At 40.9% G+C, this 18,301-nt stretch overlaps 2 protein-coding genes across 2 annotated transcripts; one reads left to right on the plus strand and one right to left on the minus strand.

The window, feature by feature from the left end:
* Window positions 1-6,327, minus strand: LOC123997573 (mediator of RNA polymerase II transcription subunit 18-like). Its single transcript, XM_046301951.1, has 8 exons — window positions 5,587-6,327; window positions 4,768-5,085; window positions 4,539-4,667; window positions 4,258-4,398; window positions 4,076-4,119; window positions 3,138-3,955; window positions 2,750-2,846; window positions 1-988 (listed from the first exon to the last, which is right to left on the minus strand). Exons 7-8 carry the CDS (start codon window positions 2,820-2,822, stop codon window positions 435-437), a joined length of 627 nt encoding a protein of 208 aa, XP_046157907.1. The 5' UTR covers window positions 2,823-2,846; window positions 3,138-3,955; window positions 4,076-4,119; window positions 4,258-4,398; window positions 4,539-4,667; window positions 4,768-5,085; window positions 5,587-6,327; the 3' UTR covers window positions 1-434.
* Window positions 6,328-6,580: 253 nt separating this feature from the next.
* On the plus strand, window positions 6,581-14,729 carry LOC123997572 (cytochrome P450 4B1-like). Its single transcript, XM_046301950.1, has 12 exons — window positions 6,581-6,854; window positions 6,998-7,142; window positions 7,269-7,313; window positions 8,178-8,305; window positions 8,581-8,717; window positions 9,353-9,507; window positions 10,417-10,523; window positions 10,977-11,167; window positions 12,033-12,166; window positions 13,008-13,072; window positions 13,552-13,634; window positions 14,136-14,729. The coding sequence occupies exons 1-12, from the start codon at window positions 6,663-6,665 to the stop codon at window positions 14,311-14,313; spliced, it is 1,560 nt and encodes a 519-aa protein (XP_046157906.1). The 5' UTR covers window positions 6,581-6,662; the 3' UTR covers window positions 14,314-14,729.
* Window positions 14,730-18,301: the final 3,572 nt, after the last annotated feature.

Genomic DNA, 18,301 nt, shown 5'->3' on the forward strand with positions numbered 1-18,301 from the left:
TTGAGTTGAGAAAAATATTTTTTTATAAACACTATAGCGCTGTGCATTCCTTAAAACATCTCAAAGACAGAACAAAGCACTACACAAAACGTGTGTTCTAAGAGTTCGGCACTGTGAATAGAAACATTGTTATTTATTGACTCATTCAAAGCCTCATTTGTCACATCAGCCATGTTGGCTGTCATAAACCTCCTGTGAAGTCCTTGTCAAACACCACTAACATCCAAATGACAGATGGTCCTTCTCCAAATGTACGAGACACGCATCAAGATTGTGAGGTCTAGAGTTCATTTACAGAGACAAAGGACTGTGGGAAAGCGCTTTCTCATAGGAATCATACAAAAATAAGTCCCATGTAAAAAAAAATAATGTTTTAATAATAACTACACTTTGTCCATGACAGCCAACAGAGGCTCATCATAAAACTCTCCTTCTTACATGTGTCTCTTGGGGTCAATCTTCTCCAGGTGAACCAGGGGCTTGAGCTGCTCAGCGAAGCTGCGCATGTCCTCTGACATGGTATCCTGGCCCGCAGGGGCCAATACACTGAGCTCCACCAGGTATGAGAGTGACAGCGGCTCAGTGTTCTCTGTATTCCCGGGGACCAGGATGCGAGACAGTTTACTCACTACCACTTTGAGCACACCTTTGCGGAAAATGTGGCCCTTAGCTATGAACTCGTGGTCCATGCGGAAGCCCATTTCATTGAGAAAGTCGGGCAGGCTGTGCGAGGCGGCCACATCCACACAGTTGCGAACCAGCACGTGGCGGGACTTATCACCCACCTCCGGCTGGCCCAGGTAGCGCAGGTGCCAGGGCACTGTGGGGTGGGAGAGGGAGCGGCGGGCTCGCAACAGGAACGGGTTGCCCTGCTGGCCCTTCAGGAGGTAGACCAGCTCATGGTCGGCAAATGTCTCGGGTTCCATGTTGTCACAAAGGCCCCGGAGGCGGTGCAATAGGATTTCGAGGGCCTGGTCCAAGACGCTGCCTGAGTGTGGTGACATGACAGCACGGTGTAAGCAATGTTATATTATCAAGTGTAGCTTGAATCAGTGCAACTTGCCATTTGGACTTTTTAAGAGTGAATTGAAATGCAAATTCAAAAATGTAAAAGGCCTCATTGAAAATAGACAGCAATTTTCAATTATTGAATCGCAACTAACTGATACAGAGGTGACCAAGCCACAGCACAGGGGCTGGTATGGGTTCTTCAGCTGAACATGCAGTGCATTCGGAAAGTATTCAGACCCCTTGACTTTGTTACGTTACAGCCTTATTCTAAAATTACTTTTCCTCAATCTACACACAATACAAAAAATAATGACAAAGCAAAAACAGGTTTATACAAATAAAAAAACAGAAATACCTTATTTACATAGGTTTTCAGAGCCTTTGCTATGAGACTCAAAATTGAGCTCTGGTGCATCCTGTTTCCATTGATCATCTTTGAGATGTTTCTACAAGTTGATTGGAGTCCACTTGTGATAAATTAAATTGATTGGACATGATTTGGAAAGGCAGACACCTGTCTATATAAGGTCCCACAGTTGACAGTGCATGGCAGAGCAAAAACCTCTCTGAGACAGGATTGTGTTGAGGCACAGATCTGGGGAAGGGTACAAAAACAAATCTGCACCATTGAAGGTCCCCAAGAACACAGTAGCCTCAATCATTCTTAAAACTGGAAGAAGTTTGGAACCACCAAGACTTCCTAGAGCAGGGCAATCGAGGAAGAATGGCCTTGGTCAGAGACGTGACCAAAAACCAGATGGTCACTCTAACAGAGCTCCAGAGTTCCTCTGTGGAGATGGGAGAACCCGCTTGGCATTTGCCAAAAGGCACCTAAAGGACTCAGACCATGAGAAACAAGATTCTCTGGTCTGATGAAACCAAGATTGAACTCTTTGGCCTGAATGCCAAAGCGTCACGTCTGGAAGAAACCTGGCACCATCCCTACGGGAAAGCATGGTGGTGGCAGCATCATGCTGTGGGGATGTTTTTCAGCAGCAGGGGCTGGGAGACTTGTCAGGGTCGAGGGAAAGATGAACGGAGCAAAGTACAGAGAGATCCTTGATGAAAACATGCTCCAGAGCACTCAGAACCTCAGACTGGGGCAAAGGTTCACCTTTCAACAGGACAACGACCCTAAGCACACAGCTAAGACAATGCAGGAGTGAATAGGGACAAGTCTCTGAATGTTCTTGAGTGCCCCAGCCAGAGCCCGGACTTGAACCCAATCGAACATCTCTGGAGAGACCTGAAAATAGCTGTGCAGCGATGCTCCCCATCCAACCTGACAGAAGATTTGCAGAGAAGAATGGGAGAAACTCTCCAAATACCAGTGTGGCAAGCTTGTAAAGTCATACCCAGGAAGACAAGGTGCTTGAGCTGTAATCACACAGCCAAAGGTGCTTCAACAAAGTACTGAGTAAAGGGTCTGAATGCTTATGTAAATGTAATATTTTATTTATTTTTACATTCGCAATACCTATTTTTTTGTCATTATGTGGTATTGTGTGTATATTGGTGAGGGGAAAAAATTATTTAATACATTTTATAATAAGGCTATAACATAACAAAATGTGGAAAAAAGTGAAGGGGTCTGAATACTTTCCGAATGTACTGTATTGACATTGATTATGATCTGGATATATTTTTCAAGACCCCTACAAGATACCCAACCACAGAATACCAAATAGGTACGCCTGCCCTACTGGAGACTCAAGAATCTCGAACGAGGTAAACTCACCTTGCAGCAGGTACTCCATCATGTTAATTGTGCCCCCAGTGATGGGCAGCACTGAGACTGGTGGGGCCTCCATCACTCGTCAGTGTCAGACAGGTAACTAGAGCAAGGGGAAAAATGAAAACACCTCAATTAATTCGTATTACATAGACTAACGTTATGACTATAAACATCATTTCTTAATGATTGCATCTCCAACCTAGCCATATTTCCCGACTGGCTAAGCTATCAGGCTAATTAGAGCTAGTTTAGACAGACAGTATCTCATTTCATTCAAACAAATAGTTAGCTAGCCAGTTAGCTAGCTAGCCAAATAAGCTACAGAAAAAAATAAACAAGTCACCGATAAGAAAAAGTCACTGAGAAATCAGGCAAAATGCACTTAACTCACCTTGTGTTTGGCGGCTTGGACTGCCGAGTACCTGCTTCTTCCTTGGCAAACTGCCACTGCAGCAATTCAAGCTAACTTGCAACCTAGCTAACGTTAGCTCATAGTTACATTGAAACAAGCTAGCTAGGTTGCTAGGCAGGTACAAATAAACGTTTTCAACGTTCACAGTAACAGATTGGCTAGAGTTGAATAGCTAGCTCGCTATCATACATCTCACCCAGATCCGCGTTTGCGCATTGTGCAACGATATGCAGCAAGGGGCATTAAAGAACGGAAACGTTCCGAAAGCTTTTGAAAACGTTCTGAAAGCAACTCAGCGGATCGATGAGTTCAAAATGTTACATTTCAGCAACTTGTTTACAAGTATGTCACAAATAAAATGTATAGACATCTGAATACACAGGCGTTATGCTTTTTGATATATAAAGCAGGCTTTCTTCCTTTTATTAAAAAAGAATATTGGTTTAAAGGTTAAAAGTACAGAAGTGCGTGACACAGTGCAACAACAATTTAATACAAACAAAAGGTCATGCTAAAATGTGATTATATTACTTTTTGATAGACTATAAAACAAACCAATTCAAAGCATAAAAATCATTCCCAACAACAACAGTATGCCTTTTTGGCATTTTGTGTGCCTGAGCACAATGGAAACACTTGATTTAAACTATTTGTTACGCCTCTCATCAAAGTAGTGTCATTCTTAGTTCCTAGACCCTGATATGACTGTACACACACTCATTGTCATTTCTGATGTCATCTCTCTGTTGGACTCTCCTGATAACCAAGGATGAATAAACAAGTGTAGTTTCTTCCTCCTGTTGAAAGGAGATGCATAGATGTATGTGCATAATACTATATTGATGTGCAACTAAACATCATCAATATCGTTTTATCAAGAATAATAGTAGTAATGTCGGCTAGATAAGGTAACTTACAAAGCTGGTTCCCTGGCCACCACAGAGAAGTTGATTGGCAGAAGCTTAAACATTTGAACAAACAGACAAACATTTCCATTAAAACAGATAGGGCCTCAAACTGCATTACCATCTCCAAACAATTGTATTAATCTTGTGATCTCCCCATCTTCAAAGATAACAATATGGTATATTTATCCTACCTGCGATTATTCTCCACTTGAAATGGCATAATTTAAACAGTGCCAGTGCAACAAGGAAAAGGCACACAGCTGCAGAGACTCCAGCTACTGTTGATGCCAGCCATTGAGGTTCTCGGTTACCTGGAGGAGTAGACCCATTGTCTGTAAAAGAGGCAACAGTGTTGCGTAGTGTTACTACAGAAAATGCTGTTAGTAAAGTATCTGGCAATCCTGTTGATGTTAGAGAACATGTGGAAAGTCAGTGAGATTGGGGTTTAAGAACTACTCCTTTTGGATCTCACCTATGCTTTTGTTGGTGGTGTTGTTCAGAGCGGAGTCAAGTGCGTAATATGTGCTGGTAATCACATTCTTAGTTACTTCATGCATAAAACCACTGCTTGACACAGTGGTTATTATTGGCATGTGAGATCCTAAATAAAGAGATAGATGGTTAGGGTGAGCTGTAAACTAATTTAGTGTAGACGATCAATCTGCTTGCAAATTATCTCCAATTATAATAGGCTGACTAACCTTTTTCAAGAACAACTGAAGTGGACAATCCATATGTGATCTTGTCATTTTTATACAATCCACATAAGTATATTCCTTGATCCTCCTCTGTAAAAGGGCTGATTACAAGTGAACGATTCCTTAAAACACTCTTTCTATGCCAAAAATCTTTGGAAAGGAGATGTAAGCCACTTTTATCCTCATGAAAAGTCTGGGTGCGGCGCCGACCAACATTGTTTGTACTGTAAAACCAGCTAAAAGATTCTGGATGACTTTCATTACTTATGCAGGGTATCAACAATTTCCTCCCAAGCGGTATGCGAAGAGGACTTGAAGATTCTACAACACGTTGATAAAAACAATAAGAAAGTACAATAGCGTTACATGAAAGTACTGTTAATAAAGTGTTTAGAAAAGGTTTATATGTAAGGAATGGATGAATAAATGATGGATTGATGATTGAAATAGTTAGCAATTTCTCTTATGCCTATAGAAAATAATAACAACATCATGTTAATTCAGCTTCATCAATTGCCTAAACAAATCACTCAATGCATGTCCTATTTGATTAAACTGATTAGCAGGTGTTCAACGTCCAGAGAGACATTTGAATATTGACATTTCAAATGAGTATTCAAAAACATATATTTTTAAGTTTCTGTGGTACATCTGTATACTAATTGTTGGGCTGTATAACAGTGTACAATAAGGTTAAACACTGTATAGCCTTTTGAATTTTCAATAAAGGCCCATACATATGTGAGAATTCTAACGCCCAGGTAGTTTCACTCAGCTAAGTATTGAGTGATATTAATGTTTTAGTAAATTTCAGACACTTACCTGATGTTGGAAATGAGGCCCAAACCATAAATACAATAATTATGGCAGAGGTAGCGATCATGATTACAATAAACACTGTTGATGCAGAGATTAGTCCCTACATAAGCATTATATTTAAAACAGCCACAAGTAATCTGCTTTGAAATGTGCAGGCTACAGGCCTACGCCGAAACTGACACTTAATGATTATAATTTAAAGCTATAGGAAATTAAGCAGAAGTTACAAATCACAAATCGAACAGTTGACTCAGTAGGAAACAGAGATAAGAAAAAATACTTTACATAAACATTTATCAACACCTCCCACACAGATGTTTCCTCTGAACCAATAGCATAGGCTGTGGTTGTAAGTGTCAGTGACACAAAATGGGGTCCTTGACTAATGTGGTCTGGAGCTCCATTTTCCATCAGCGGGTTTGCATGCATCTTCTTGCAAGGCGTTAACACCAAATGTGAAATCTGATGTGTTAATTGAGAGTATGCCATTATTCACTAGGCTTATAAGCCTTCATCGGAAATGTTGGTTCCGTTGCGTTGCAATTGCTGTTAGATACAGTGTGTTTCGACCTAGACCGTGGCCTTTATGTTGTTATTCAGAGAGGGATAGCCAATCAAAGGGTTAACAGGAAGTCAACATGTGCTACCTGATTACAGTATATCATCTACTATATAATATAGTGGAGGTTGATGGCCAATGTCCAACATTTGTTTGGATTCTGTCCAGTAGTGTCCTCCTCTTGGGGTTCCCCGAGGTTGTGTGATCACCTAATAATATAGACCTAATCAGTCATGATGACTGTCAGATGGGAAAACATGATTCTGATATTTGCAGAGCTGAATATTTGAAGATATCAAGGAATTAAGAATGAACAAGAATTAGATACATCAAGGCAAATAATTGGTATGCAGTGCCTTGTCTGCTCTGGCAGGCTGGACTCCGCCCCTCAACATTTGTCCCCCAATGACCTCAAACCACCCACCCTACTCTCTTCTGCTTCTCGCACTTATGTCCAGACCGTTGCCTTTTGTTGTAAAAGTTGTCAATGGTAGCTTTCGGCAGTTAGACGTCCATTGCAATGGAGTTATTTGAAACGTTGAAAAAAGTGACGCTTGATTCCTATCGCATTCATCACTTGGTTGCAATATTTAGCTTGGTCTATGTCATTCTTAAAATCTCTAAATTTATTGTCAAAAGGAATGAATGGATTCGGGCGCTCGAGACATTCCCAGGACCACCAAAACACTGGTTTTTCGGGCATGTACGAGAGGTAAGTTAAAATAAGAATTTATTGAACGTGCACATTGAGTGACTTCAACATTGTATCATCAGCTTCAGAGGCAAGTTTCGGTGTCACGCTCGTGCGTTTCCTTCTTTATAATATAAGTGCATGTTTTCTCTGTTGTCTTGCAGTTTAAACAAGATGGGAACGACATGTATAAGGTTGTCAAATGGGGAGAATCGTACCCCCTTGCATTTCAAATGTGGTTTGGTCCATTTGTTTCCATCCTCAATATTCACCACCCAGATTATGTCAAAACCATCCTGGCATCAACAGGTTGGTCTCTTTGGAACGACAATACTCACATCATTATTTAAACAAGTTGCATCTATGTACAGTATGTCTATCTATGGAATCTCAGTACATGTGATAGAATACCTGTTTCACTCTCTTTCTAAATAGAGCCCAAAGATGACCTTTCATATAGATTTCTTATTCCATGGATAGGTAAGGTTGCATTGTCTTTGCCATAATCACATATGTTACAAATATTGAACCAACATTAGATTATATACATTTAACTGCAGATATTTTAAGAATAGGCATTTTCAAATATTCTTCCTTTTGGGTGCAGTTCTGGTTTTCAATAACGTTGTGACTCATGCCACTACGGCAATTATACAGTTATGGTTATAATGTCCACTACAGTTCAAAAGTTTGGGATCACTTAGACATTTCCTTGTTTTTGAAAGAAAAGCACATATTTGGTCCATTAAAATAACATCAAATTGATCAACAATACAGTTTAGACATTGTTAATGTTGTAAATGACTATTGTAGCTGGAAACGGCAGATTTTTTTAATGGAATATCTACATAGGCATACAGTCTCATTATCAGCAACCATCACTCCTGTATTCCAATGGCATGTTGTGTTAGCTAACCCAAGTTGATCATTTTAACCGGCTAATTGATCATTAGAAAACCCTTTTGCAATTATGTTAGCACAGCTGAAAACTGTTGTCCTGATTAAAGAAGCAATAAAACGGGCCTTCTTTAGACTAGTTCAGTATCTGGAGCATCAGCATTTGTGGGTTCGATTACAAGCTCAAAATGGTCGGAAACAAATAACTACACTGTATTTCTGATCAATTTGATGTTATTTGAAGGGGAAAAAATGTGTTTTTCTTTTAAAAAACAAGGACATTTCTAAGTGACCCCAAACTTTTGAACAGTAGTGTATATTCTTTACTTCTATTCTTTTGCATGAACGTACAACATATGTGTTTCTCAGGATGTGCTCTCTCTCTCTATCTCTATCTATCTATCTATCTATCTATCTATCTATCTATCTATCTATCTATCTATCTAGGGGATGGTTTACTGGTGTCTAAAGGTCAGAAATGGTTCCGCCACAGAAGACTCCTGACCCCTGGCTTCCATTACGATGTTTTAAAGCCCTATGTCAAAATGATGGCTGATTCTGCCAAAACTATGCTGGTGCGTTTTGCTATCTCTACCCTAATTACTGTATATGTTGACAACCATAGCCTATATGGGGGGAATTTCTGGATACAAAAAAGCTAATTGCATAAGAGTTAACGTTACATATTCTCCCAACTGTATTAGAATGCTGTATAGTTTGACAACTGTATTTGGAGGGAAATTCTGCATGAACACGCTAAAGGGGTAATTTAATAAGGGAGTGATGTACTATGAGTATGTAACTATCCATCTTGTGCAAGTTGACTATGTCTGTCCTCTTTCTGTTCCAGGACAAATGGGAGACTCACTCAAAATCTGACGAGTCATTTGAGTTATTTGAGCATGTGAGCCTCATGACACTGGACAGCATTATGAAGTGTGCCTTCAGCTCCAACACTAACTGCCAGACAGTGCGAGGGGGAGAGAGGTCAGTCAGTTAACTGTTTTTAACCACTGCATTATCTGCCATTTACATATGTGTAATGGTCAGCAGAGATGAGTAACACAATGAACTTTACTCAAAATGTCAAAATACACGAAGTAATACCAAGCCCACAAACATCGGACAGAAGTTACAATAAACAAACACTCACAAAAACCATGGGGAAAAACAGAGGGTTAAATAATGAACATGTAATTGGGGATTTGAAACCAGGTGTGTAAAACAAAGACAAAACAAATGGAAAATGAAAAGTGGATCGGCGATGGCTAGAAGGTCGGTGACGTCGACCGCCGAACGCCACCCGAACAAGGAGGGGGACCGACTTCAGTGGAAGTCGTGACAATCTGCCCATGTTGAAAATCTTGTCTTGTCAGTGTTAATGTTATAAAAATTGAAAGCTGATATAGGATCAGATTTTCTTTTTAGATCATAATTCATATGATTATATAGACAGAGGGAACCTGATCCTAGATCAGCACTCCTACTCAGAGACTCTTTGTAAGTACGGGCCCAGAGGTTTTCAGGCCAGATCACATGATCAGGAAACTCAGGGCCCTGCCTATAAGCAATGATTGAGAGGAAGTAACTTATACTTTTCTGTTGTTTTACTCTCATTTCAGTGGAACCAACTCGTACATCAAGGCTGTGTACGAGCTCAGTGATCTGGTTAATGTCCGTCTCCGGACCTTTCCCTACCACAGCGAGTGGATCTTCCAACTTAGCCCACATGGGTACAAATACAGGAAGGCATGCAATGTTGCACACAGTCATACAGGTGGTTCTGTGAATGAAGGTTGACATTATTTTAATCCCCTGCACCAGCAGGTCTCAGCCCTGAAAACATGTATATGTATGAATTTGACAAAGCAAATATACGCTGAAAAAGCAGCATTTTCCCCTAGCCTCTGTGCTTCTACATCTGCATTGCTTGCTGTTTGGGGTTTTAGGCTAGGTTTCTGTATACAACTCTGTAATAATAATAATAATATAATAATATATGCCATTTAGCAGACGCTTTTATCCAAAGCGACTTACAGTCATGTGTGCATACATTCTACGTATGGGTTGTGACATCATCACCAGACGCCGCAGCCCGTCTGGTGTTCAACCTTCCCAAGTTCTCTCACGTCACCCCGCTCCTCCGTTCTCTCCACTGGCTTCCAGTTGAAGCTCGCATCCGCTACAAGACCATGGTGCTTGCCTACGGAGCTGTGAGGGGAACGGCACCTCAGTACCTCCAGGCTCTGATCAGGCCCTACACCCAAACAAGGGCACTGCGTTCATCCACCTCTGGCCTGCTCGCCTCCCTACCACTGAGGAAGTACAGCTCCCGCTCAGCCCAGTCAAAACTGTTCGCTGCCCTGGCCCCCCAATGGTGGAACAAACTCCCTCACGACGCCAGGACAGCGGAGTCAATCACCACCTTCCGGAGACACCTGAAACCCCACCTCTTTAAGGAATACCTAGGATAGGTTAAGTAATCCCTCTCACCCCACCCCCCCTAAGTTTTAGATGCACTATTGTTAAGTGACTGTCCCACTGGATGTCATAAGGTGAATGCACCAATTTGTAAGTCGCTCTGGATAAGAGCGTCTGCTAAATGACTTAAATGTAAATGTTAAATGTAAATAGGGCTTTATAAATACATTTGATCGAACATTTTATTGATTCCCTCTGCTTGTAGAGGAAATCATACGAAAGCGAAAAGAGGCCTTAAAGGACGAAAAGGAACTGGGCAGGATACAGGCTAAGAGAAACCTGGACTTTCTGGATATCCTGCTCTGCGCGCGAGTATGTCACACCTCTATTACTCTACTACACTATTATCCACCATTATGCCATTTATGCACTCATCTAACCAGGTCATTAGTTGAAACGGCTACATCGGCGATGACATAGTATGTCATTGAATGAAGTCAATTCGAATAGAAACTCATCGTAGCATCAAGATCGCCAGTATGCTAGAGTTTCTTTTCTATTTGTTATATTCTCTCTCTATGCAACTGGTAACACAATAGCCTGAGTGCCAGTTTGTTTTTGCTATCCAACTCCTTGTCAGTCATTGTCATGCCAAACACATGGCGTGGCTTGAAAATGAGCAATGGAGTTGGCAAGAGAACAAACAGATCGGAGACCAGGCTATAGCACCATTATAGTTCTGCGAGTTATACCTTTTCCATAAAATGAAGCCAAACCAGGAAGAACATGCAAGGATCTCATTGTTCCTTATGGTTTTCAATCCAGGACGAGGACCAGCAGGGCCTGTCAGATGAGGCTATCCGAGCAGAGGTGGACACCTTCATGTTCGAAGGCCACGACACCACAGCCAGTGGGATCTCCTGGACCCTGTACAGCCTGGCCTGCAACCCGGAGCACCAGCAAATCTGCAGGGATGAGGTCATCAGCGCCCTGGAGGGGAGGGACACCATGGAATGGTAGGTTCTACTGTCCAGGGCCTGTATTCATAAAGCGCCTCAGAGTAGGAATGCTGATCATGATGATTTAAAAGACAAAACTGATCCTAGATCAGCACTCCTACTCTGAGATGCTTTATGAATAGGGGCCCTGATTTACTGTCCTGATCCTGTTGCATGTTAGATATACATTCATTTGGCTGGAGGAGAGTGACATGAAGTGGAAGGCTGTACTGTCCAGATTTATTTTTCAGAGATCATGCTGTGGGGTGTATTTCAGTTTCAAGGTTTTATTTGGTTATTTTACAGTCCGCAGCTACAGTATATATAAATTACTATTTTGTTACTTTGGGGATCATTTAACCTTTCACTGCAGTGGGCTAAATCAGGTTCACTCAGAGTGATTATTGGTAGTCTTAAACAAAACTACTTTGAAGCAAAAGTCTAGACCTCACACACATGGTTATGGGCTGTACCGTGTCACCTGTACCATCTCAGATATAGAGTTAAAATGTATTACATTTTGAGTTTGCATCCCAATATTACACTTTACATACATCACAGAAGACTGAAATATAACACAATAGTTTGACATAGAAACACCGGATTTTCTTCCTATATTTATTCATTATGAAATTATGCAAAATATGAATAACATTCCACCCATGAGGCCAAAGAGGGCGCTTTTGGTCATTGAGGGCTACACAATCACCAATAGGCTCCATGTTTGGAACTAGTTACCAAAGCCGTTCCTTTATTTTAGATATAGAGTAAAGGAAGGGAAATCAATCAGCCTGTATTTGCTCTTATATTGGAGCCACACAATACATGGCAACATGTTTACTAAAAGAGAATTGATATAAAGATAATGTTCTGCATTCTTAAGGGAAGATCTCAGTAAAATACCATACACAACCATGTGTATAAAGGAATCCCTCCGCCTCTACCCTCCTGTACCTGGGATGTCCAGGAAGATAACCAAACCTATGACGTTCTTCGATGGGAGGACTGTGCCTGAAGGTAAATGTGTACATTTAAAAAACATGTTGCATTGTGATGTACTGAAGGGGACTTTTAGTGGACTGAGGCGAGACAGTGGTAGGAGAGTGGGTCACACAGGCAGTGGGTTGGAATCAAATCCACGCCGACACTGGTGGGTATTTTTACTGTAGGCAGTGGAACTAACCACTACACCGACCACTCCAGGCCATGCAAGGGGCTTTTAAAAAATTATAGTTTTAAAGGCATAAGGGCTCTGTGCCTTCACATGAGGCCATAAGGGGTTGCAATGGAGTCCTCCCTAACCTTTGCCTCAGTCATCGGCTATAACAAAAATTAAATATTAACTCATGTTTGTTTGTCCCCAGGGCTAGTTCTCCTTATTGCATTGGGATTGTCACCAACTAGTTTGTAGTATGTAGAGACTGTGTCTCTACAATCAGTGTGTTTATTCATCTTTTTCATAAGCAGTGATATATTTTCTAGTGCCAGTTTCTTGGACACACATTAAGCCTAGTGATGGACTAAGTCAAATATTAATTGGAGGTCCTCCATTTAAAGTGATTTTAGTCCAGGACTAGGCTTAAACTGTGTCCTGGAAACTGGCCCCGAGTATTTTTTTTTTATATCAAATGAATTGGTGCTGTTGGAGCATTCTCACCATGTCCTTCTCATTGTGTTTATTACTGCCAATGACCGAAAAAAATCTCTCCCAGATAGTCTCTCTTTCTGCCTCAGCAGACGGATCCTTTTGCAGCATGGACAATATTATCACTGTGTCCATAGGAAACTAAACAGATGTCAAGCGCTAACACTGTGTAACACTGTGGAAGTATAATTCGTCTCTCTTTTCTCCCTCTAGGTTGTCTTGTTGGAACCAGCATTTTTGGCATTCATAGGAACGCCACCGTTTGGGAGAACCCTAACGTGAGCACACCATCTTGATGAACACAATTTTCTCATTTAACAGGGTTAATATCATTTGTGATTAGTAGTAGAAGAAATGCTAGTTTGAACAGCTGAACATGCGTCATAAAATCATGCGTTTCTGGTCACAGAGGACAAGGTCTAGAGTATTGACAGAGGAAGGGGCTGTTGCTGAGTTAGTTTGTAATGAAATCCATATGACCTAGCAGTAACCCCATGGGTTTGATTTTGACTAATCTATCGCTATAAGATTCAGGGTATACACAATAGGGAACTGAAACCTGTTTATACAAGCCTGGTGGCAGTTTGTCTCACCAGCCTGGTTTGTTTGTGCTGTCTTGCCAACTCATATGGTCATGTTTGCAGTGACAATGAACAAGGCAACACAAACATATTTGGGACCAGCTGTCTACCTATATACAGTCTTTTCCACTGTTTCTATTTACTATTTGTCTCTCTTCTATTTTGTATTCTCGTAGGCATTCGACCCACTCCGATTTCTGCCCAAGAACTCTGCAAAAAGATCACCCCATGCCTTTGTCCCTTTCTCTGCCGGCCCGAGGTTCGTTTCCACACCAGTGCCATGTGACTCATCCCCTATTTAAAAGAGCAGCATTGGCAGCAGGGTTTGGTTCTCACATTAGTAGGCTGGGACTAGGATGGAACCATAGACCTACTCATTTACCTGACTGGATTTTGGAGCCCTTCGGTCCCTTGATGCCTGTGACCTAGATCCAACCTCCAACCTAACTATAAAAGGGGGATGGGACCTAGCACGTTCCCAGATCTTTCTTGTTTGTCATGACAATGAAAGTAGGAGTTGTCAAAATCGCACAAACGGATCTGGGATCCCTCTGACACAACAGCAGTTATTATAGGTCTGTAGAGTTGGCAAAGGCTGAACTCCAAAGAGCTGTAGGGTCTGTCTGATGTGGTAATGTTTTATTATATAAAAAAGCTATAAACCATTGGTAATCTTACCACATAACTTCTTTATTACACAGGGTGAATGTACAGGAGTTCTACAACATAATTATTTCAATGTCTTTTTCTCTGTCTGTAGAAACTGCATTGGGCAGAACTTTGCCATGAATGAGATGAAGGTGGTGGTGGCACAGACACTCAAGCGATATCAGCTGACCGAGGACCCAATGAAGAAACCAAAAATGATTCCAAGACTGGTGCTCCGCTCACTCAATGGGATCCATGTGAAAATCAAACCTGTCGATCTTGAACCATAAGGAATGTTATAGTTGCACTTTTGTTATCAGGGCATAGGCTACTGTTTGTGACATGTTCATATGAATTTGTTTTTAACATGCTAATTCACCAGGAAATGGGAAATAAAACTTACATAAGGAATATTTTTTAAATATTAACATCTCAAAGCTATATTCAGAATTTAAATTTAAATATCCATGTAAGGAGAATATTATGTCTTATATACAAAGATGAATTTAACACTAATTTATGTTACTAATAATTTGCCAGTAACTAACTGCCTAAATGTTGTTTGTTTTTCCTTTTGACATATAGCCTATGGTAAGTCAATGTCCCTTGTCAGTGATGTGACAGTTTGAAAAGGAATAGACATAGGATCGAGTTAATGTTATTCTCACTATTTCAAATAAACGTGTGGTGCAAACCACTCAGGAAATTGCTGGTGTAATCAATTCATTTGCATTCTCTCAAATCAATGTATCTTCGAGGCAGTTCCATTGAGAGTGTACCTCTGTCCCTTTCAGAACAATGGAGGCCTTATATAACATTTTCTCTTTGTTGTTATCCAAAACATATCCAAGCATACACGGTTTACCAGGCAAGTTTGTATTTTGCATGGTGTTTCCAGCACGCTACCTCACGTAACTTAACACTTCTTCCCTCGCTGCCACTTGAATCTACATAGCACTTGAAATGATTTGTTTTATTTGACCTTTATTTAAATACATAAAACAATCAATTTAAGTACTATGGGATAGTTCACCCAGATTACAAAGTTAATATTGGTTTCCTTACCCTGTAAGCAGTCTGTGGACAAGGTGCGACAGCAATCCATGCCCTGGTTTAGTTTCACTGGCACTGTTTCCACACGCTTTCCCATTCAAATCATGGGACCGGTATTAGCATTTTTCACGCATCATGTTCAAATAATCTAGAAGTGAGCGTGAGCTTCACAATCAATTTGAGATACTGTTGGATGACTTTAGACATGACGCATGAAAAATTCTAATATCAGTCCCATGACTTGAATGGGATTTGTGCCACAAATGATAAAACTGGCAGGGAAATTCAACCAAAGCATGAATTGCTGTCATACCTTGTCCATAGACTGCTTACAGGGTAAGAAAACCAATGTGTCTTTTTTTAAATTGAGTAAACTCGCTCTTTTACAATGCTTATCATTTTGGATGGTAAATCCTACCATGTGGTGACGTGAATGTGTTCCTTCCTGGTTGTGGTGATTTGGGGAACTAAGCGGAAAAATAGATGGTCAGAAACCCACTGAGAAAGCAGAAGAAATGGAAAATGATTCAATGTCCACACACATCCACAAAACCAGGGCTTTAATACTAGTGAGTTTGTGTTGGACAGGTCATTGACCTTAACTATATTGTTAAAGGATTCTAAGCTTGGCTTGTTGGACTGGTATTCATAATGACGAGAGAAAGCAGACATCCTGAACATGAACAATGCATGGTGCCACATCAGGGGCCTGTGCAGGAGGATGTAATGTTGCCGAACATTCAGATAGACAATTTCTGTTCTACACAACACATTTGTCTGATAGATAGGGAATCGTGTCAGCTCCTATTCATTCTGCAATAATAAAGTGTTTTCCAATCCCTAAATACACCCAAAATGCTATGAGTTGGGGTCAATTCCAATCAATTCAGGATGTGCACTGAAATTCCAATTCTCTTCAATGAGGAATTTGGTTTACTTTCTGAATTGACTGGATTTGAAATGGAATTGACCCCAACCCTGCTATGGTGTCGCCATGAGTATGTAAAGAAGTCTGAACCACCACCCAACAGTTGGCATCCATTTACATTACATTTAAGTAAGTCATTTAGCAGACGCTCTTATCCAGAGCGACTTACAAATTCCATGCCAGTGTGAAGGGTCACACTAGATGCGCATCTTCCAGCTGATGGATTGAGAAACATTAAGTGCTGTTTGGGCTGAAAGACTGGCATGCTCTGACCAACACCGATGGCTGTTTTCAAAGTCCTCACAAATGAGTCTGCCTGGTCAATGTTTGTCTATGGAATATTCTGTACCAGGCCAAACACTTCATGCAATCTGCTGGTAGATACTGAGATGGCTACTATCCTTGGAATGCAAAAAAAATAAGACAAAATCCCCATTTAAATTGTGGCGTTTGAAGATATAGGCCTACTACCGCGTAAAAATGACACTAATCTATAAACCGTACATAAAGACATGTTTGTGACAAATTTCAGTTTTTATTTACAGTGTATTATGTGAATAAAAAAGCCATCATCAGCCGAAAGAGGGACAAAAGATCTGGGCACACGTGTCTGTCCAAAGTTGATACAAATAGCATGGCTTTTGCAAGATTGTTATATTTGAGCTATGTTTACTTAACCAGTAAAGGGGGCAATCTAAGAATTGATTTGGCTGGTGTGAAAACTAACGCAGTTCTTTGAACACCAAGAAGCTCAATTTTGAGAGCCCTTTTATGGCTGTGATGCAAGACCATGTGTACCATATTTAAAAATGAATCATTTCAAAGGCCTGCAAAACAATAATCAACAGCAAATAGCACCAACTTAGAACCTTACCACCTTTTATTTCATGTGACCGGTGGCTCAGATCAGGCAAATTAACAATGTACATATCGCCATCGAGAGGGCCGACTAACATTCAGGCAGAGTTGCAACTCGCAGGTCACACCGATATCTTTTTGACAACGGACTGACAGCATTTAAAAACACTCTGCGCAGTCTATTAACGTTTATTTTATTACTGATATTGATTGTGAATGTAAACCGATTAAACATAACATTCTCTCCTCACAGGACTCATGTTGATAGAAGAGTAAAAATATAAACCTACAGTCCTATTCAGTCTTTAGAAAATGAAATTTTTCAGAAACTCTGAACTGCTTATGTCAATTCCTATAATAATCCATCTTGTATCTATTTTACAAGTAGATATTTTAAAAATAAATGTACAGTGCATTTGGAAAGTATTTAGACTCCGACTTTTTCCAGTGTTATGTTAAAGAAATATTCTAGAAAGGATTCCATTGAAAACATTCCTTAATCTACACACAATACCCCATAATGACAAGGCGAAAACAGTTTGACCTTATTTACATAAGTATTCAGACCCTTTGCTATGAGACTCTAAATTGAGCACAGGTGCATCCTGTTTCCATTGATCATCTTTGAGATGTTTCTACAACTTGATTGGAGTCCACCTGTGGTAAATTCAACTGATTGGACATGACTTGGAAAGGCACAAACACACCTGTCTATATAAAAAGGTCCCACAGTTGACATTGCATTTCAGAGTAAAAACCAAGCCATGAGGTCGAAGAAATTGTCCGTAGAGTACCGGGACAGGATTGTGTTGAGGAACACCAAAAAATGTCTGCATGACTGGTACCGAGGAACACAGTGAAGTTAGAAACCGCCAAGACTTTTCCTAGAGCTGGCCAAGAACCCAATGGGAGTTCCTCTTTAGAGATGGGAGAATCTCCCAGAAGGAAAACCATCTCAGCAGGCGGAAGCAACTCCTCAGTAAAAGGCACGACTCTCAGACCATGAGAAATAAGATTGTCTTGTCTGATGAAGCCAAGATTGAACTCTTTGGCCTGAATGTCAAGCGTCAAGTCTGGAAGAAACCTAGCACCATCCCTACGGTGAAGAATGGTTGTGGCATTCTTCACCGTGGGGATGTTATTCAGCAGCAGGGACTGGAAGACTAGTCAGGATTGAGGGAAAGATGAACGCAGCAAAGTACAGAGAGATCCTTGATGAAAACCTGCTCCAAAGCACCCAGGACCTCTGACTGACGCGAAGGTTCACCTTCCAACAGGACAATGACCCTAAGCAAACAGCCAAGACAACTCGGGAGAGGCTTCGGGACAAGAGCCCAGCAAGAGCCCAGACTTGAACCCGATCTAACGTCTCTGGAGACCTGAAAATAGATGTGCGTCGAAGCTCCCCATCGAACCTGACAGGTCTTGAGAGGATCTGC

Source organism: Oncorhynchus gorbuscha, linkage group LG15, assembly GCF_021184085.1.
Source record: "Oncorhynchus gorbuscha isolate QuinsamMale2020 ecotype Even-year linkage group LG15, OgorEven_v1.0, whole genome shotgun sequence".
In the NCBI taxonomy this organism is placed as follows: domain Eukaryota; kingdom Metazoa; phylum Chordata; class Actinopteri; order Salmoniformes; family Salmonidae; genus Oncorhynchus; species Oncorhynchus gorbuscha.